Source organism: Macaca fascicularis, chromosome 2 (assembly GCF_037993035.2).
Source record: "Macaca fascicularis isolate 582-1 chromosome 2, T2T-MFA8v1.1".
NCBI classification, from domain to species: Eukaryota; Metazoa; Chordata; class Mammalia; order Primates; family Cercopithecidae; genus Macaca; species Macaca fascicularis.
In genome coordinates this window covers 164,128,299-164,149,348 of record NC_088376.1, presented here as the reverse complement: position 1 = coordinate 164,149,348, position 21,050 = coordinate 164,128,299, and the positions used below count along the sequence as shown (strand labels likewise).

At 37.8% G+C, this 21,050-nt stretch overlaps 1 protein-coding gene across 4 annotated transcripts in view; it reads right to left on the bottom strand.

Moving 5' to 3' along the window:
* IGSF11 (immunoglobulin superfamily member 11) overlaps window positions 1–14,123 on the bottom strand; it is a 128,030-nt gene extending 113,907 nt beyond the window's left edge. For 3 of the 4 annotated variants that reach the window (XM_045385476.3, XM_045385477.3, XM_074033777.1), the window contains exon 1: window positions 13,749–14,123. In XM_045385476.3, coding sequence (XP_045241411.2) covers window positions 13,749–13,800 — 52 coding nt within the window. In that variant the 5' untranslated portion in view covers window positions 13,801–14,123. Of the gene's footprint in view, window positions 1–13,532 lie in introns of all 4 variants that reach the window. The other variant, XM_065539170.2, reaches the window with a different exon arrangement.
* Window positions 14,124–21,050: the final 6,927 nt, after the last annotated feature.

The window sequence follows — 21,050 nt, the reverse complement described above, 5'->3', positions numbered from 1 at the left end:
AGACAGGCAATACACAAGTTTATTAGCTATCTGGCTATATCTTCTTCCACATGACATTTTAACTATGATATATCTATACTTCTGTTTCCCCACACAATCCTGATAATAAGTATTCTGCAATTACTTCTTTCCTGATTCACATACATCTCCAAACTGTAACTACAGTTATAATTCCAACTGTAGTTATATAAGTATAAAGTTACTTAAGACCAGATATATTGAACATCTCTTTATAACTCACAGTGGTGTATATAGAATAGGTTCTCAATAGTTTGTTGGAAAATGAAATACCATATTTTTAAAAGTTGATGAGACACTCTCCCCAGGGAAACGAATATTGTCAAATGCATATAACACTAAATTTGGAATGAAATTTCTGTGACCTCCCCGAAAACCATCTTTTGGTCACAGGTTAAAATCCCTTGTACAATACAAATGTAGGCAGTGGTTATATGATGCAAAGGATTCAACAATGTAAAAGGCCATTTAAAACTAAAATGATTATTTTAAAACAAATTACTATATAATAGAAAAATTAATATTGTGAGATTAAAAACTTAACCTCAACTCCAGATGATGAAGATTATGTTAATGAAGTAAAAGGATATGACAGTGATAAAGATGATGGTGACAACAGAGGAGGAGGAAAAAGACAACAAAAGGAGGAAAAAAATAATGCTTACATAGCATTCATATACAGAATTCTGTTTGGGACCCTATGTGTTTTTTGGGAGATGAGTCTTCATGACTTATTTATTAATAAGAGTTTATTGATCACTCACCATATGCAAGGCACTGTACTAGATTCTACAGGTAAAACAAAGTATAAGACCACATCTTATCTTCCTAAAAAGGCTAAACATAAATAAGCCAGCCATCACCAAAAAAAAAAAAAAAAATTTGTCCTTACCCCCAACTCTCATTGCACACAAGACAATGAATTCCAGATAGGCTGTAGGTTGAAATATAAAAGGTAAAACAGTATAGCTTACAAAGGATAACAGGAAATATCTTTATGACATTAGGAAAGGCAAAAAATTTGTAGTCAAGACACAAAAAATGCTAGTAAAGGAGAAAAAAGTTGCTTAAATGAATCACTTAAAATTAAGAACTTCTGTTCTTTAAAAGACGCCAAACTGAGAAAGTAAAAAAGCAAGTCACAGAGTAAGAGATTGTACAACACATATAAACAATAATGTGCCAGTACTTCAACAAACATGTTTTTTAAACCCACTGAAACCAAGGGAGTGGGAGGGGATACTGACTCCTTAATTTTGAAAACTGGCAAGAAGCCCAAGTATCCGTCAACAGATGAGCATATAAAATGTGGTATATTCATACAATGAAAAATTATTCAGCAATAAAAAGAAATGAAGTTCTGGTATATGCCACAACATGAATGAACCTCGAAAACATTATGGCAAGTGAAATAAATCTACTATGCCAAGTGAAATAAATACCCAGACACAAAGGATAAATGTTGTATAATTCTACTTATATGAGGTATGTGGAACAGGTAAATTTATAGAGATAAGAAGTAGATTAGAGGTTACCAGGGGTTAGGTGGAAACTGGGAGGTATTGCTTAATAGTTATAGCTTCTGTTTAGGGCAACATAAAAGTGTTGGAAATAGTGGTGATAGCTGCACAACAATGCAAATGTACTTAATGCCACTGAATCATATACTTGAAATGGTTAAAATGGTAAATGTTATGTTATATATATTTTACCACAATTTTTAAAACAATGTAAAATACCAAAAATTATTGGTCTGTATACTTTAAGTGGGTGAACCATATCGTTTGTGAATTATATCTCAACAAAGTTTTTTAAGAACTGGCAAATGACTTCAATAGAAAATTTGTAAAAGACAATACCCAAATGCTAGTAAAAAGGTGAAAAGGTGTGTAACTTCATTAGTAATCAGGGAAGTACAAAACCACCTACATACATACACACACAGACACAATGAGATATCATTATGCACCTATCAGAATGGCTGAAGTAATAAAATAGATTGACAATACCTAGTGTTCACTGACAAGGATGTAAAGGAAATGAAACTCTCATACACTGCTAGTGGGAGAAAGATCAGCACAGCCACTTCAGAAAATGGGCCATACCTACTAAAGTTGAACATATGCAATTTGTTTCGTATGCATCAAAAGACACACACAAGAACATGTGCAGCAGCATTACTCATTACAGGCCAAAACTAGAAAAAAAAAAAACAAATGTCTTTGGCCAGGCACGGTGGCTCAGGCCTGTAACCCCAGGACTTTGGGAGGCTGAGGCGGGAGGATCACTTGATGTCAGGAGTTCGAGACCAGCCTGGTCAACATGGCGAAACCCTGTCTCTACTAAAAATACAAAAATCAGTCAGGTGTCATGGCTGATGCCTGTAATCCCAGCTACTCAGGAGGCTGAGGCAGGGAGAATTGCTCGAATCGGGGAGGCAGAGGTTGCACTGAGCCAAGATCGCGCCACTACGCTCCAGCCTGGGTGACAGAGCGAGACTCTGTCTCAAAGGAAAAACAAATGCGGTGAGGAACGAAAGGATAGTAAGAAGATCACAAAGAAGAAATACTTCAAAAATTCAATGCTTTTCAAGATGTTAAAAAAAAATAACTATTTTTGCCTACAAATGGGCTATGGGATCATGCACTTTTACAGCATAGTGCTGCTACAACTGACATAGTTCCTAAAGTCTGGACAATATCAGAAACCTGAACCAGATATAAAATCAGTCTGCCAGAGACTTAAAAACACATATGCACATGTATGCACCCCCTACACTCAGTTTACACATATGTAAACTGCCATATATAAAATTAGATAAATCTATGTGCATTTCTCTAATTAACATACATGAAGTAGAAGAAAAAGTAAAGTTTTGTGACGTTTAACCTAAACATGAAAAAGCTGAATTAGTTCACTTGCCACAGTTGGGACAAATATAATGAAAAGGACTAGGAGAATGGACTTCACTACTCTCCACTCAAGTCGAAGAAAAAGCTGACACGCCAACCCCCACTATGTCAAGAGAATCTGAGCTGAGAACTCAAAAGGAAGTGCTGAAGACTGCAAATTATTTTTGTGTTCATGGTCTTCATCATCATCAGTTTATAGAATATTTGTTAGACACTGAAGGAGTAAGCAGATTTGATTTATTTTAATGCAGGCAGATGGCTTGGTCATGGAAATTGTGAAGAGATTTACCGAGCGGCTTCATCAGATCAAGGACATTATGGAATTAAAGGGCTCTAAGAGACCTTACTGGTCCAGCTCCCTGTGGCTCACAACATTATACTTTCTTATTAATGAGAAAGATAACTCAACTCCCTAAATTCAAAATAACTGCAGTGGGAGTAAGGGGTTGGGAGGATAAGAGCACAATTAATTTGCTCAAAGAAATGCAAATGTTGAGACTGAAAATGAAAATACATATTAATCAACAGGCAACTAAAACTTGTCCTGTTCTGAGGACAATGAACAAATTAGAAAGAATCAAAAGTCACAATTTTAGAAAACATTCTCATGAAAATGAATCATGTTTAAATTTCTTTTACTGTTAATATTTTGGAGTACAAAATTCAAGAAGCATCTCTTATCAGTATGGTTGTTTCAGGAAAAATTTAATGACCTGAAAACAGATTCTACTTACCAAGATAAAATACTAGGCAGTGAGTTTACGAATCTCAGAATTATTTAAGTTTTGTCAATGTAATTAATTCCATCAATTTTAGAGACCACCTGGCTTTGTGTAAAAACCACCTCTCTCATGAAAATGCAAAAAAAAAGAACAGCTAGGCAACACTATTGATGATATAATCAATGATATACAATCAAAATTAAGATGTGCCCTAACCACACCCCTCCAAAGCTTTCAGTTTAAGTATCACTATATTCCTGCCTAAAACTTGTTTTTTTTTTAATGCTCACGAGCTTTTCCCTTTTAATCAATAATAACACTAGTAAAATGTCTATATTTATCATGTTACCTAGTATAGCTAAAATTTAGACATCTATGCTTGGCTTAAGACAAAGAAAGCTCATTATCAGAGAAAAGCAGAGAAAGATCACAGAAATTACGTTAAAGGATTAGAATGCACTGATTGAGGTAAAACAAAGATATTGTCATACTTACAGCCTGCTTTGAACTGACCCTTTCCTGATACATACAAGATCTGTCCGTGATACAAAGAACTGAAGAGAAAAAATAGGTATGTACACAGCCTAAGTCAAAGTGAGTAGCAATCAATTTTAAAATAAATTTTTAAAATAAGACTATATTCGAATGACATTTTGTAATCTTTCTACAACAGACGGAGATAGTTTTAATTCTGAGGACAGAAATTACTATAACATTTTATTATATTGGTAGGGGGAGGGAGAGAGAAAAGTAACTATTTTAGGAAAAATTTTATAAACATGTTAAAACCAGCCACATAATATCTCCAGTTTATCTTATTACAAATATTTTCAATACTGGAAACCATGTCAGAGAATCACAAGATTATAGAACTGGAAAAGAACAAGAGATTACCTAGTCTAATTCCCTCATTTTGCAAATGAAAGCAGGCCTGGAGAATTACATGATATGCCCTAGGCCACAGCTCCAGTGGCACACCCTAAATAGACTCATCTCCTGACTTAAAAATTGGGACTGATCAATCCTTGTAACAGTAACTGCCACTAACTGAGCACTTGCTGTCAGTCAGGCACTATGCTAGACACTTTACAGATAACAGTTCTCATTTAATTTAGTACCTCTCAACACAGTAAGAAGACCATCTCCGTTTCACAAGAAAAATTCAAGCTCGGGACATTAAATAACATTCTCAAAGTCACAGGGCAAAGAAATGATGAGTCATAATTTAAACCCAATATGTCTGACTATACAAAGCCCATGAACTTTTACATAGGCTTTGTATAGTCAGACATATTGGGTTTGAATCACGACAATGCTATTGTCTCCCCCCAAATGTTAAATGTGTACATCCAAACAATTGCACTTTGGGCAAGCTAGACCACAGAAATATCTATACAAATGTATAGGGTATATGTACAAAGATGGTCACTAAAACATTATGAATATCAAAAAATGAGAGACAACACAAATGTGCATAATGGAGAAACAGCTAAAAATTATGGCATACTTGCTATGAAATACTAAACTTCCATTAAAAAGAATGAGATAGATCCATGTAACAGATGTGGTAAGATGCCTATATTAGGCTGGGCACAGTGGCTCACACCTGTACTTTGGGAGGCCAAGGCAGGCGGATCACGAGGTCAGGAGTTTGAGACCAGCCTGACCAACATGGTGAAACCCCGTCTCTAGTAAAAATACAAAAATTCTTCTTAAAAAACTTCTTAAATACTTTTTCATTGAGTTTTTACCCTAGAATGTTACTTTTACATGTTTTTAAATTATAATACAAAACAATGAATTTGAAATGAGTTCCTTTTTTATTTTAAAATAACACATGTATATTCCATTTAATGCCACCCCATATAGCACAGATTTATTGTATGGCTAGTTGTCTCTACAGCAATTCCAAAAAAAAGAGAATCCAACATTCTATTACGGATACCAGCATTTCAAGTATAGTCCATGGGCTGATGCAGATTCCCAAGACCCTTTCGGAAAGTCTGTGTAGTAAAAACTACTTTGCTTACTAACAGTGGAGTTTTATCCCTTTTTTCCTGGGCTAACATGTGCATTGATGGTACAAAAGCAGTAGTGGGTGAAACTGTTGGCAACTTAACACAGGTCAAGGACTTGGCATTAGACTGTACTAGTAGTCACTGTAGTCTTTGCTATCATGTAGTCACAGTTAAAAAAGAAAAAAAATCCAGTTTCACTAAAGAATGTCTTTGATGAAACAATAACAATAATTTCATTAAATCTTGACCTTTTGTAATATTCTGTGTGACAAAATGGGTAGTATAAAACAACTTATGCTGCACACTGAAGCAAAATGGTCATCTCAAAGTAAGGCACTGGTGCAATCATTTGAGCTCAAGGCTGAAAGAACTAATCACTTTCCTTCATATTTACTTGAATGAACAACTCGCAGACTATGGTTAGTCAAACTTATATATTTAGCAGACATTTTCTCAAAACAGTACCAAATGAGACCATCACTTCAAGTGAAATAACTGACAGTCATTTGTAGGCAATGATAAAATTCAAGCAAATATTAAAACTTTGGAAAACTTGTATCTGACACTGTGAGCTTAACAGCTTCATAATACTTAAAAGACTATTCTGAATTATCTCAGTGGTGATATTGATAAATGTAATTTTTAAATGTTACATAATATAATATGTTAACATTTGTAAGATCTGTGTAACAAAGTGAACCAATATTTTCCAATGATCAATGCATAGATTTATGAAAAATCATGCATGAGTAAAAGATCCATTCAAAGTGCAAGATAAACCAATGGATTTTAATATAACAAGTAGGAAGTGTCCACTGATATGGTTTCTGGTTCCACATTTCAACCAGTCTGTAAGAAACTACTGCATATCATGTTTTGGTAGAATATCAAAGATGAATATCCAAAATTATCTGAAAATGCTATCAAAATACTAAGTATCAGTGTGAGACCAGATACTCTTCACATTTTCCACCAAACCAAGATGACATATCACAATAAATGAAATGCAAAAGCAAATAGGAGAATCTGTTGTCTTCTAATAAGCCAGACATTAAAGAGGGTCCCAAAAATGTGAAAGTGCCACTTCTCTCACTAATATTATTCAGTTTTGGGGAAAAAAAGTTAATTGTCATAAAAATATTTATGCCAATGTGTAATGGATGTCTTGTTTCTAAACAGATTAATAGATTCTTTTAAATGTTCTCACTTTTAATTTCTAATACAGTATCGATAGACAATAATCCACATAAACTAAAGCTCTTTGCAGTCCTCAATAATCTTTAAAGCCCCAATAATCTTTAAGGCCACGAAGTTTAAGAATCTTTGCAGTACACTGTTAACTAATTTTTCACATGCCCTGCATACTGTCTTAAGTCTTGATCAACAAAGCTATCTGTATTTACACATGAGCAATATACATAAGTGAACTGTACTATAGACTTTCTTAACCAATAAAAGCCTAAAATGTTAGCCTGATTTGAACATATTCTTCAAGAAGTGATGTTTACTACAGTAGTGCAGCCTCTGTTTTTGCCATGTATTCTGTGTTCTGGCAGATGATCTTGACCCATGGGGGCTAAAAGAAGTTCTATACCTTATAATCATAGACCTGGCCCAAAGAAAAAAAAAAGATTAAGTATTAAGCCTTGATGTTTGATGTTATTTAAGTCATCTTTAAGTATATAGTGCAGGATTTATGATTAGTAAACGACTTTTGACATTTTGAGAGATGTATAAATACTTCAGACTGACAGTGTGGTCCATAAGGGTATAAATCATGTCTGGGATAAACTATGAATGGAAATACATAGACTTCAGGAGGAGGGAAGGGAATAGGAGAGGCAGACAACTGGCAGTCTTGCAAAACTCCCCCAACATAAGGTTGATTTATAGTTAATGCTCCTATTTCTAGAAAAGTGTCTCCAGTACTTTGTATACGGTAATGTAGGAAGAAAGAGGGTGGCCTCAGGCTACAAAAGATGTTATTTTAACTAATTATCTCCATCTTTGGGAGACTAGTTCTAACATACAGGTCCCTCAGGACTAAGAACACCAGACACGAAAATGGTAAACTTCAAGGTTCTAAAGAAATTGCCAAAAGTCCAAGATCATTCCTTACAACATGAAGCAAAAGCTTCAGAATTCCTTAGGAAAAAATTTTTCAAATATTTAGGATTAAAGATAAGCTAAAAATCTATTTCAAAAGATCTGTAAGTATTGAAATTTTGAATAAACTTCCACAGAAGTCATAAAATTTGGAAAAAAAAAACTATGAAAATTGATCTCTATCACCTGTTTCACAAAATATTTACCAAGGTGTAAAGATTAGTTGAAGCTGACATAGTCACACCAAATCCCTAAAGAAACTTGTAACAAAAATTTTATTTTTCTTTAAAAAAGAAAATGTACTTAAATTTTCTTTGCCCACTGAATAAGTTCTGTGGGCATACCAACACCAATTTCCTGGTTTTGATTTTGTACTCTGGTTTTGGGGGATGGTAACATCAGGGGAGGCTGAGTGAAGGGTGCATGGGACCTTCCTATACATTTCTTACAACTTGCTATGAATCTATACTTCAAAATAAAAAGTTTAAAATATAAAAAAAAAAGAAAGAAAACAACAGTCTTCTCAGGGGTACCACCTACATTAGTAAACCTTCATTCACAAGTGTCTACTGAGCATTACTATAGTGCCCAGCATGGTACACATGGTACCGCGTTTTGGGGATAATACACACACACACACACACACACACACACACAGAGAGAGAGAGAGGTAGGGGGGAGAGAGAGCGAGAGAGAGCAAAAGAGAAAGAGCACAAGCACAGGGGGAGAAAGAGAATTCTGTTATAAAGTTAGCTTCATTAAACAAGGGGAAAATATTAGCATATAACTATGCCCACACTCCCACATACCCCCACCAACGCTCACCTTCTATGGTGATTTCTGTGTCTGCCTGGTTGGCTCCAGTGTTAATTTTTTGTAAATATCAATCCTTGAAATGGGTAGAACTGAATAATTGGAAAGAACCAGGACTGGATTTATTACCATAGAAGAACCTGATGTTACTAGCAGAGGAACATAACATCTTGCAAAATGGAAGGAGACGATGACAAGTAAAAAGAAAAAACAATCATTAAGGGGAATACAGAAGAGAAAGGTTTTATGTGTGTGACTGCTGTGAACAGTGAAACTTTGGGCAAAAGTGAGTAAAGGGGTTCTCTAAATTAGGACACTGTTATGTTTCCATTGTTGGGATCTTCAACAGACTTTGGTAAATATTTAAACTTAAATTTCAAAAAATATTGAACTGATAATTCTTTTAAGACCAGCCTACAAGTGGCCTCATTACATTAGAGTTACATTCACAAAGTCATATTGTATTTAATTACCTATTTGTTACCCTCAGTGAAAAAATGGCATTGGCTTTCCAGTCCCACAAACCTATTATACTTTAACCACCTATTCCAACCGTAAACCCTGGTCTACTACCATTAATGGCTGCTAACGTTAACCTAATTATCTGAAGATCTTCCCAAGGAACTCTACGTGATACAAGAATTTTCTGAACTCGGTCCTTCTAAGATCTGTTTCTTTCCAGGAATCCTTTTCTAAATAAAAGTGTCCTCTAATACTGTCAGCTTATATCTCTCTCAAGATCAACAGAGTTAACTGCTAAATGAAAACAAACCAGTAAGTAGACTTTTTCAAATAACTTTTTATTGAACACACTTTGCCCATAATAGTAAATTTGTATGGGTTTTATTCTATTCTGTAAATATTCTAGTGACACTTATCAAAATATGATCCTTTCTGTAATATATGAGTGAGGCAGAGCCATACTGTACCTATATAATATCTGATAAAGGCAATGATGATGTGGTAGATCATTGGCTGAGTCTATTATGTGCAAATTGGAAACACATTTTCTCTCTGTGGCTAACTTCATACTTCTACAATTTAAAACCATTACAAATGCAAACCACTACTCTGGTCTTGTTCTTGGGTGGTAGAAAACCAGGTACACAGAAAATTAATTACCCAAACATTAACAGAAAAAAAAAAAATCCTTCCATGGCTTAGTAAGATAGGCTTAACTAATAAGTAAACTAATTAACTTTCCACTTTTAAGACCAAACTCAGCTCAAATCAGATGGCTTTTTGAATACCACCCAAGAACCAACAACCTCTCTGAAGCCAGTTGCTCACAAAGTACGATCAAGAGAAGATTTCAGATCCTCCAGATGGTGTGGGGGCAGTTCCCAAAATGCAGGGATGAGATGTATTAGTGCCAGCTAGTCCTCACCAAACAAAGAAAGAGAAAGTTGAGATGACTGTGTTCACTTGAAGTAAATTAGAAAACAGAAATTCAGCAAATCCTCCTCAAACTGCCTAAAATAATTAAGTGTTGAGAGAGTATAAAAAATTATCATTAGTCTAGATGACAATAGATTTGGAATCCCTATTCTAAATAAACTAGTTATGGGGCCAGGCGCGGTGGCTGAGGCCTGTAATCCCTGCACTTTGGGTGACTGGGGCGAGCAAATCACTTGAGGTCAGGAGTTCAAGACCAGCCTGGCCAACATGGTGAAACCCTGTCTCTACTAAAACTACAAAAACTACAAAAATTAGCCAGGGGTGGTGGTGGGCACCTGTAATCCCAGCTACTTGGGAGGCTGAGGCAGGAGAATTGCTGGAACCCGGGAGTCAGGGGTTGCAGTGAGCCAAGATCGCACCACTGCACTCCAGCCTGGGCAACAAAAGCCAGACTCCATCTCAAATAAATAAATAAACAAACAAACAAACTAAGTAGTTACGGATGGAAAGCCTTAGTGGGAAAGCCACCATTTTCTGTACTTTCTCCCAGCTCAGTAAGTACTTCCTGTCCCTTGTTTTGTAATACTCACTGCAACTAAAGAATCTTTTGCACCAGCACATCACCTTGTTTGACAATAAATCACATGGCGTAAGTATGAAGACTCAAATGAGAATTTTCATTATAAATCTTTCCACTATGAAAGTGTGAAAACACATTTCAAAATGTGCCACATACTGTTATCCGGGGAGGGGAAGCCAAAACAAGTACTTTTACCCCTTGCATCATTACCTAGTGTCTGACAACAGTTCCAAGCATAACGCTTTTTAAGTGCTTGGTAATGTAATATTTAAATTTCTTCCTGAATAGTCCATGTTGAATATACATGTGTATTAGGCTCAACGTCTCTGAAATTTTCATCCCGTAGCTGTCACCTTTCATGTAGGTTAAACTACAGATTTTTACTGACAGGTGAATCCTTCTAAAACAATTACAGTATTAAATTTAGAGCTGAGAAACTGGATTTTACAATAAATTTTTAATAATGGTAACACTGAAAAGGTTCACGACTTTTTTCATTTTCATAGCATTTTATGTGGTCGTTTCTTTCTTTTTATACATTTTCTCAAATTCTGAAAAGTTATCTGCTATTTCAAGGAATCACAAGTACAAGAAACACTTTAGTTATATCTAACCCATTGGAAGAACTATAAAGAAGTCAGCTTTTCAATTCAAATTACCTTTGAAGTTACTCCACAAATATAAACAAAATTTTAAAAAAACAGAAATAGAAACAGAAATTTATTAACATCGATTTTCTTTCATTTATTGAAAAGACCCTCTATTTCTACCTTTGGTGTATTATTTCACTGTAGTGGCCACTACTATTGGTTATTTATCTAACATCTATTCCCCTTTACCCCTTTGTAATAGAACCAACTTTGTTCAGATATACACCCCTCCTGTTATTCCACATTGAAAGTTCTGGGGATGAACCATAATTCATTCAAACCAAGTTTGCCCTTGACTAGTTCAAGAATAAAATTCGATTAGGGCATAGTAGTCTCCTGGAGATAGGTGGGCTAGCACAAACAGGCACACTAACTGTTCATCCTCTTTCCCTCCCCCTCCCCCCCGCCCCACAGTAAGGAAACTGAACATCAATACTTTTTCCATGGCCAGCTGAATAAAGCCCAAACGCAGCATTCAAGATTCTCTACTATCTTGCCCCCAACTACTTTCTGGCTCTTTCTCCCTTGCACACATCTCCTGCTCTAGCAGCTTGGCCTTTCAAGAGTACACCTCTGCCTGCTCCACTTCACATCCTTCCTTCAGGCTGTTCCTTTGGTTAAGAAAGCCCGTCCACTACCATCTGAGCCAATTCATACCCTACTCATTCAATGCCCAGAAAAAAAAGAAAACTTCTCCAAGAAGTCTTACTTGATACCCACATTAACAAATAGAACTCCTCATACATTCACTGTATCATAAATTATTTGTACATGCTTATAGCCTGTTTTAAAAATGCAAACTCCTTACGGGCTGCAGATACTCACACACACACATCTTTGTATTCCACCACCACCTTTCCCCACCAGATACTCAAATGCACAGACTGATGGCTCTGTAAATATCTGTTGAACAAATGAACACTGTTTTTGAAAGTGGAAAATGCCTCTACATAACAGGTTATTGCCAAGACTGAGATGTCCTTGAAAGTCTTTAAAAACATTCTTGTATGGCTTGGGAATAGTTTTGCTGAAGAAAAAAAGAACAAATCAGATGACCTTGCAAGGCTGATTCTGCAAATTATATCAACTCTTTTAAAGTACTGCCTGATACTTCAAAAACAAACTATACACAAACGCTACTTACAAAAAGAGTAGCATTTATTATAATATACAACTTTAATAACAGATTATTCTACCAAAAATTTGAGCTGCTCTTGTAATATTGGTAATATTTAGAGCTGTGTCCAAGGACTTCATAAAAAGCCGATTTACCCTCTTATTTCACACTTAAAAAGTAGTAGGGCAGAGAGAAAAACTGGCCATCTCAAACTAGTAACAGTACAAAAGATATTTGGAAGCACAAGTTCATAACGTACATATTGATGTTATTGTCTGCACACCATCACTAAAAATATACCTACTGAACTCTAGAAAATTATCTGTAATTTTGATGATTACAGCTTCACTAGTTTCTATGGAGAAGACATACAAAAAGTTCTCGTATTCTCTTCTCCCCTATTCAATGAATCTGCACAATTTAAGTTGGCTAGAATTAGGTTACTTCAAAATCAGTTCGAATAAGGCCATAAAATGACTGGAAACATGCTGGTGTCTCCAGAAAAAAAAAAAAAAAAAAAAACAGGGTTAACCACAAAGTTCCATAAATCACTGAACCCGCTTTTTAAATAACACCCTTTAGAAAAAAACTCAGTAAATCTCAGCAATAAATGGGACAGAAAACTGGATTGCACAGGACAATGCACACACAAAAAACAAACAGCATTGTATAGGATGAAAATCAGGATCTAAATATGACGGCTATTCATTGAAAATAAAATATAAGAAAGATTAAGCAGAGAGTAGAAAATTAAATTTATAAACAGATGTTTTCAAAACTGTTAACAAGAAATTTAAAGACATTTATTTTGTTCTAATATTGTTATATTCTATGTATTTTTGTGAGCCAACTTAAGTCATCTGGAGATGAAGCTAGAGTATAAATAAATTATTGTTTTCTAATATAGCATAGCACAGTATACAATTATTTTTTAAAATAAAGATCATTTTCGGCCAAAACGTGTATAGGCTTCCAAAAGATTACGTTAAAGCTATAAAGCTTTCCAAATGATTTTAAAAGCACTTCTAGTTTTCCTAGGGCCGCCCAGTAAAGGCAACTGGTTCTAACTACAGTTTCTAACTGGACCAGTGAGTAAGGGAGTTCGTTATCTAAAAACGATCCTGCATCCCCCACAGCGCAGCGAGGTGAGAGTAGGGGCCCAGCCCGGGACCGGAGGTAGCGGGGCGAGTTTAGTTACCTCTCTGATGAGGAACACCTGGGCTGAGCGGGCGGCGGAAGCAGCCGCTGCAGGTGCGCGCGAGCCTCGGTCGCAGCAACGAACACGGCCCCTGAGAAAGTTGGACTCTCGACCCTCGGCAAAGCAAGGAGGCTCTTTGCCGTCCCCAGACAGCTTCGCCCCAGGCCCGCCAACCCAGCCTGGCCCCACTGGGAGGAAAGGGTTGGGGCTACTCACCGTGCAGAGAGAGGAGCAGCAAAGGCGCCAGTGGGGAGCGCCGAGAAGTCATCCCGGGGCCGCAGGGAGCGCGCCTGCCGCCTACCCGGCTCCCGGTCGCGGCAGTAGAAGCGCGGGCGTGACTCTCCGCGCTCTTTGGGGCAGCCTGGTCCTCCCGGACCCAGCGCCGGGCCGCTGTCCTCCGCGCGGAGCTGGGACAGTCGGACGCACAGAAGAGCCAAGTGCAGCTGCAGCGCCGCCCGGCTCCGCGGACGCTGAGCTGTGACCAGAGGCGTTCCAGGCTCGCCAGCCGCGCCCCGCAGCTCACGGCCACCTAGCCCTGCCCCAGGACCAGTCGACCCCTCGCGCCGCCCGGGGAGCCACTCCCCCCAACTCACGCCCGCTACTTCAGCCGCAGCTCGGCTCCTCGCCGCGCCGCCCACTCGCCCCACTCGGTCTCCAGGGCAACCGCGGCTCCAGCGCGACGCCTGGCGGCCCACCCGCGGAGCAGAGCGTGGCGCGCAGCTGGCGCGGCCCCCGCCACCTGTGCACCGCGCCGCCCGCTCCCCAAACGCCTCCACCGGCTCCGGGAACCGAGGAGGGGGCGCCCTCCTCCCCGGAGTTAGGGCCCCTTCCTTGCTCTAAACCCCTCCGCAAACAGGTGGTCGGCCTGATGCATCCTGGAGAGTTCTAGGAATGACTTTTCCACAGCCGTCTTCTGAGCCTGCAAGAGTCTTTCCTGTGGCAGTTTTCGGATAATTTATATTTGGCTTTTTCATTTTCACTCCTCTCTTATAAAACCTAAATAATCTGAAAGAACCTGACTCTGGCAAAATTAGGAATTCCTAATTTTACAGTTTTTTGGTTTTGTGCTGTTTCCTGGATACCTTTTCACCGTTCTTCCTTGAAAAGTGGATAGGGGCTGTACCATGCCGCTAACTCCCCATTCCTATCAGAGAGACTGCCGTCTTCTCTTGCCCCTTTTGTAAACCTTATGTCAACTACTAATATTTTAAGTTTTCCATCTTAAACGTTAGTGCTTTCTTAAACTGACCTTTAGTATACATGTTAACTAGTGGGAGAGGTGCATTTATTGTAATGGTTGTTTAGTTGGGTTTTTTTTTGTTGTTTCTTGTTTGGGTTGGGTGGGGAGAAGGACTTTCCTAGCATCTGAAATTATTTTACTTAAATATCTACCTACATCTTTTCTTATAAAACCTATCTTTATTGCCTTACACTGAACTCTGCTAGTTATTGTACAGCTCATAGTCACTTCCTGCTTCAGCCTCCAAACGGAGCCTTCTAAATTTGAGGACATACCTGCCCAGGGGATGCCAACCCATTTTGGTCAGTTTCTACAGCAGCATAAATTAGGATTCTCAGAGCCATTCAGAAATTGAGCCCTCATCTGGCAAATACAGTACTCCCAGGGAAACTCAGAAACAAAAATAATATGCACAGAAAAAAATATGTAAAATATTTTTAAACATACATTTGGACAAGGATTGGAAGATATATGTAAGATTAAAATATCAAGATGGTGGAGTTATGAATGTACTTCTCTTTTGAAAATATGGATGTTATATTTTTAAGGTAAAAAAAGGAAACATGTTAAGAAATGTTAATAATTTTTAAAAAGAATATCCTGAAAGGACAAATTCTGATTATGAATTAGAGATGCCTCAACTTTGCTCACTGCTTCCAAGTTGCTAGAATTCCCTACCAGATCTCTAATGGCAAGAAATAAATGATGTGACGGTAGAGTTTTTCATATTAATAACAAGTTTAAATTTCCAACTATGATATCACGAGGCTCATTCTCATTCTTTTAAACTCCAGGGTGAGGACTAGTGTTTCTTTTTTCCATCCAGTTCAATTCCTCACCCTCTCTTGTACATATACCTGCAGTCTAATCCGGTCCTAAGCAGGGTATAAGAGTAAGCAATATAAGAAAAACAAGGACGCTGTCAAGTGATAGGAGCTACTCAAAGCAATTCTTCATGTCACCATAATCCCAGATACAAATATAGAGACAGAATATTTATCCTTTAAATAACCCACTAATCTGAGCTTAAAGCCCTGATAAAGCAAGTTATCTGATATATTTATCACATCAATTTAAGAACTATTTACCAAGTACCTACACTTTGTAAGGCACCGGGTTTAAGGTTAAACCAAAAAAAATGACCCCTGACCCCAAATAAGTTCCAATTGCATATGGGCTACGTCTGTGCTATCATGAATCAGCAGATAAGAGTTCTGCCTCTTTGTCACCTAAGGATAATTCTGCCTTGCCACACAAGAGCTACTGAGTCATTTAAGAGGACAGTACTCACAGTTCAGTGGAGGAGCCCTTTCAATAGAAACAGAAGTGTGGCTTCTGAAGGAAGAGTGAGGATGATCAGATTTAAGGAGGCAATCCAGCTGCCCAGAATCATGGGGGCAGATGGTAGCTGGTGGACCAGAAGGCGGCAGATCAGGAGTACTGGAAGCTCCAAGTGCTGTGTACAGAGGCTTCCAAGGACACTCTCCCAGGAAACAAAAAGTGTGGTTTAAAAAAAAAAATTCATAGAGACAGTACCATTGGCATATACTTTGAGTAATTTTTTATTAGTAATGATGAGTTTCACCAGCTTTTATTCTAATCTGCTTTACAAGCACAGAATGATTTCTTTAAATCCCTTAAGTATTCTGAGTACTGAAGACACAGACAACATGTTATATTTGTATAACACTTTACACATTTCAAAGTACTTTCACACCTATCATCTGATTTGATCTTCACAGCAAAACGGGGGGGGGGGGGGGTGGGTAAGGCACGGATGATGACCCTGTCTTCACACAGGAAGATACTGTGTCTCAAAAAGATCAAGAGACACCCCAGAGATTGCAGATGTAAACAGGGAGACCTGGAACCAGGATCTTATTTACCGTATAGTTTTTTCTACCACACCATGAAGTCTTTTTCTTTTATCTCTTTTTGGACCAACTTTTTTTTTTTGAGACGGAGTCTCGCTTTTGTCGCCCAGGCTGGAGTGCAGTGGCGCGATCTCGGCTCACTGCAAGCTCCGCCTCCCGAGTTCACGCCATTCTCCTGCCTCAGCCTCCGAGTAGCTGGGACTACAGGCGCCCTCCACCTCACCCGGCTAGTTTTTTGTATTTTTTAGTAGAGACGGGGTTTCACCGTGTTAGCCAGGATGGTCTCAATCTCCTGACCTCGTGATCCACCCGCCTTGGCCTCCCAAAGTGCTGGGATTACAGGCGTGAGCCACCGCGCCTGGCCTAGACCAACTTTTAAAAAATTATAAATGATACTGTCTTAAAGCTATCTGAGGGTAACACTGAACTTACCTCCTAAAGATTTATCCCACCTCTGCCCTACCACCATCACTACCACACCCAGACACCACCTCAGAAGCTATAAGATTTGGATGAGATTGGCCCCACCCTCATCTCTGAGGGAGCTGTAGTTGGTCTACCTTACCAAGAAAGAAATGGAGAGGGGAATGATCAGAATGAGGAACCCTGGTAGAAGACTCTGCTATATAGCACCTTTGACTCAAAAACATTGATGACGTGAAAATAAGTCAACTTCTAAAGTTCACGTTTTAATCCTAGGCAAGCTTCTCTCCTCAACCCATCAAAATGCTGGACCACTTCTTTCCACAATCAGTTTATCTGCATTCAAGAATGGAAAATTAACTTTCTTATTAGCTTAGGAGGAACATAAGAAAGAAAAATGATGTAGGGAATTATAAGGATTTCCAATGCCAAGTATAATTTACTTTTGAATTAGCTATTTTAAGTTTTTAATGCCTCAGATCCCTCTTCATTCATGTACATAAATTAAAGGTTAATTGCATTTAAGTTTTGGTTGTATTTGTCTATGGAGTGTTTTATAAGATCATTGTTCTTAAAGTTAGGAAAAACCTGTTTGATCCTTGTTTGAGCCAGTAACTCATTCTTGTATATATTTTAACCCAGCTGCTTAGAGACAGCATATAGTCTAGAGCACAGCTTAGTCCTTTTAGAAGTAAAATTTTTGAAGAATTTTTCTCCCTTCCCCGTTGCAAAATGTCAAGAAAAGCTCTAAAATAATAAAGGAATGGAGAAGAAAATAGTGGCATCATTACAGTAAGACAGAAAGCAAACCAACAAGTGTTTATTGTATGTTGACATAAATAGACCACTTAATATTTTAAAACAACACTCTCGAATTCTGGATTAACTCATAACCTAGATATATTGATATCTTACTGTCTTTCTTATGTATCTTTCTTCCCACTCCTCTGTCAACCCTTGCTAGACAGGATTTACAAGGAGCTAAACAGCAATACCCATCCTCCTCCCCATAGCCCAATCCCTATCACTCTTGTGAATATTGTCAAAGTTTCCCATCTTCATTCATTTTGGGAAAAGTTAGCTCTTTTTCTTGAAGCCCTAATTTATTTTTAGGTAAAGTCACTCTCTGAGCAGGGAACATTGTAATGAAATGCTACAGAATTAATTCAAATAGCAAATTTAAAATAATACCACTATGTTTTTTAGGACTTGAAAAAGGCAATAGCATAAGTAGCATTTTATATGTCACCTGAACATTTTTTGTATTTTCATTTTTATAAGGAATATAATTTTCAAATATTCTTACAAATTTCTTTACCAATTTTCATTAAAGGTAATATGCTTCAGATTAATTCACTCGATTTTATATATTGGGGTATAGGCAGTTACCTCAGTATTTTTCAATTCTGAGGTGTTTTACAGAGAGGTTTAATTTAAACTGCAGTTCACACTTTCACTTCCAGCAACAAAACGGGTCAGAGACCTTGATTTATTAAAAATGTGAACTTATATATTTTTATAATCTTAAATGAATAAAATACAGAAAGGTAAAGCCAAAGGCTGCACAAAGGAAGGAATCCATCTACAGTCTATTCTTAACACAGCATCCACGATGATCCTAAGAAGTCAGATCAGGTCTGTCTAAGACCTTCCAATGGCTTCCTGTATCACTCAGGATGAGTCTTACTGTAAATCACAGGGCCTATGTTAGTTGTCTATTGCTGCTGTAACAAATTACTACAAACTTAGTGGCATAACACAACACAAATGTGTTATAGTTCTTGAGGTCAGAAGTCCAACATGATTCTCAGTAGACTAAAATCAAGGTGTGGGCAGGGCTGTGTTCCTTTCTGGAGGTTCCAGAGGAGAATCTTTTCTTACCTTTTCCAGATTCTTGAGCCCACCAACTTTCCTTGGCTCATGGTCCCCTTCCTCTATCTTCAAATCCAGCAACATCAGGCCAAGCCCTTCTGACACTCCTTCTTCCACATTTAAGGATTCTTGTGATTACACTGGGCCCACTCAGATAATCCAGAATAACCTCATTTCCAGATCAGTTGAACAGCATCCATCAGCAACCTTAATTCCTCTTCGCCATAGGAGGTAATATATTCACAGGTTCTGGGGATTAGGAAGTGAAGAATCCCCTTTGTGGGGGGCCCTTATTCTGATTACAAGACCCTACTGGATCTAGTCCCCCATTATCTCTCTGACCACATCTTCTGTTTTTCCCCTCAGTCATTCTGCTCTCACCATAATGACCTCCTCAATGTTTCCTAAATAAGCAGGAACGTGTTTGCCTCAGGACCACTAAAATTGTTCTTTCCCTACATTTTTGCATAGCTCTCCTTTCACTTCTTAAGACTTTTTCTCATATGTCATCTAAGTCGTAACTGACCATTGAAACCACCTTTGCAAAATTATGACTGAGACAGTGAAAGAGATCTAACTTAACCAACTCCATCTTGCTTCTAACCTCCAACCTGTCCTCGTTCATTCCTGGGCGTAGGCTGAACTAACTTTGGGAGAAACTTTATAGTTTAAACAAAGACGATAACAGCCCTTTCCTAAAGCAGACCTTCTTCTTGCCTGGGGACTAGATTGCCTTTGTAGGACTAACATTAGCCACAATGTTAGAAATTATGGTTTAGGAGTCATGCAGCCAGAGGTTACACGATTCTGACCCTCCCTAAACTGCTCCTAAGATCAGTGCTTGAGATATTTTGCAGACCCTGCACAGGATGGATGGATCAGCTGGCACCACCCAGATCAATAAACTGGCTCATCTGATCTTGTGGCCCCCGCCCAGGAAATGACTCAGTGCAAGAAGACAGCTTTGACTCACTATCATTTCATCCCTCACCAATCAGTACTCCTGGCTCACTAGCTTCCCCCCACCCACCAAGTTATCCTTAAAAACTCTGCTCCCTTAATGTCTGGGGAGATTGATTTGAGTCATAATAAAGCTCTGGTCTCTCACACAGCCGGTTCTGTGTTAATTACTCTTTCTCTATTGCAATTCCCCTGTCTTGATGAATTGGCTCTGTTGAGGCAGCGGGCAAGGTGAACCCCTTGGGCAGTTAACATCATCCTTCTAAAATAAAAAATTTAAAAGACATTTTAAAATCTGTCTCCCTGTTGTATTTTTTTCTTAGCATTCTGTCATTAACATACTCAATTATTTTAATAATCTTGTTTGTTTGTTGTCTGCTTCACCCAATACAATCTACAAGGACAGGAACTCTATTCATTGTTGAATTCTCAGTGTCTTTAACAGATCATGACACGTGTAGATACCAAATAAATATTTTGAATGGATGAATCGATGAATGAAGAAATTCTCAAGAAATTTGACAGGATTGAAATTATTTACAACACATTGTTTGACCACATGATATTAAGGTAGGTATCAATAACAAATACACACACACACACACACACACAGATATTACAAAAAGCAATTCTAAATAATTCAAAATCAAGAAATCATAAAGGAAACTAAAGTGTATCTAGAAGAAAATAAAAATATTTTATATTGAAATCAGTAAAATGCAGCTAGAGTATCTATTTGAAGGAAAACTTAAAGTCTCAAATGCTTATATTAGAAAAGATGAAAACCTAAACACAAATAAATTACTATATAGCTTAAGAATCTTGACAAAACAAAATAGGTCTAAAGGAAGTATTAATAGAAGAAAATAATATAGAGGCAAAAACAATAAAATGTTTAACAAATGTATAATACAGAAGATTGACGCAATCAAATATTTGCACCTTGAAATCGTTAATTAACCAAATTCTAGTGACACTAATCAAAATTAAAAATGAGAGAGACCTCAAATAATATCAGAATAAAAATGGTGGCCAGATGAGGTGGCTCATGCCTGTAATCTCAGCACTTTGGGAGGCCAAGGCAGGTGGATCACCTGAGGTCAAGAGTTTGAGACCAGCCTGGCCAAAATGGTTAAACCCCATCTCTGC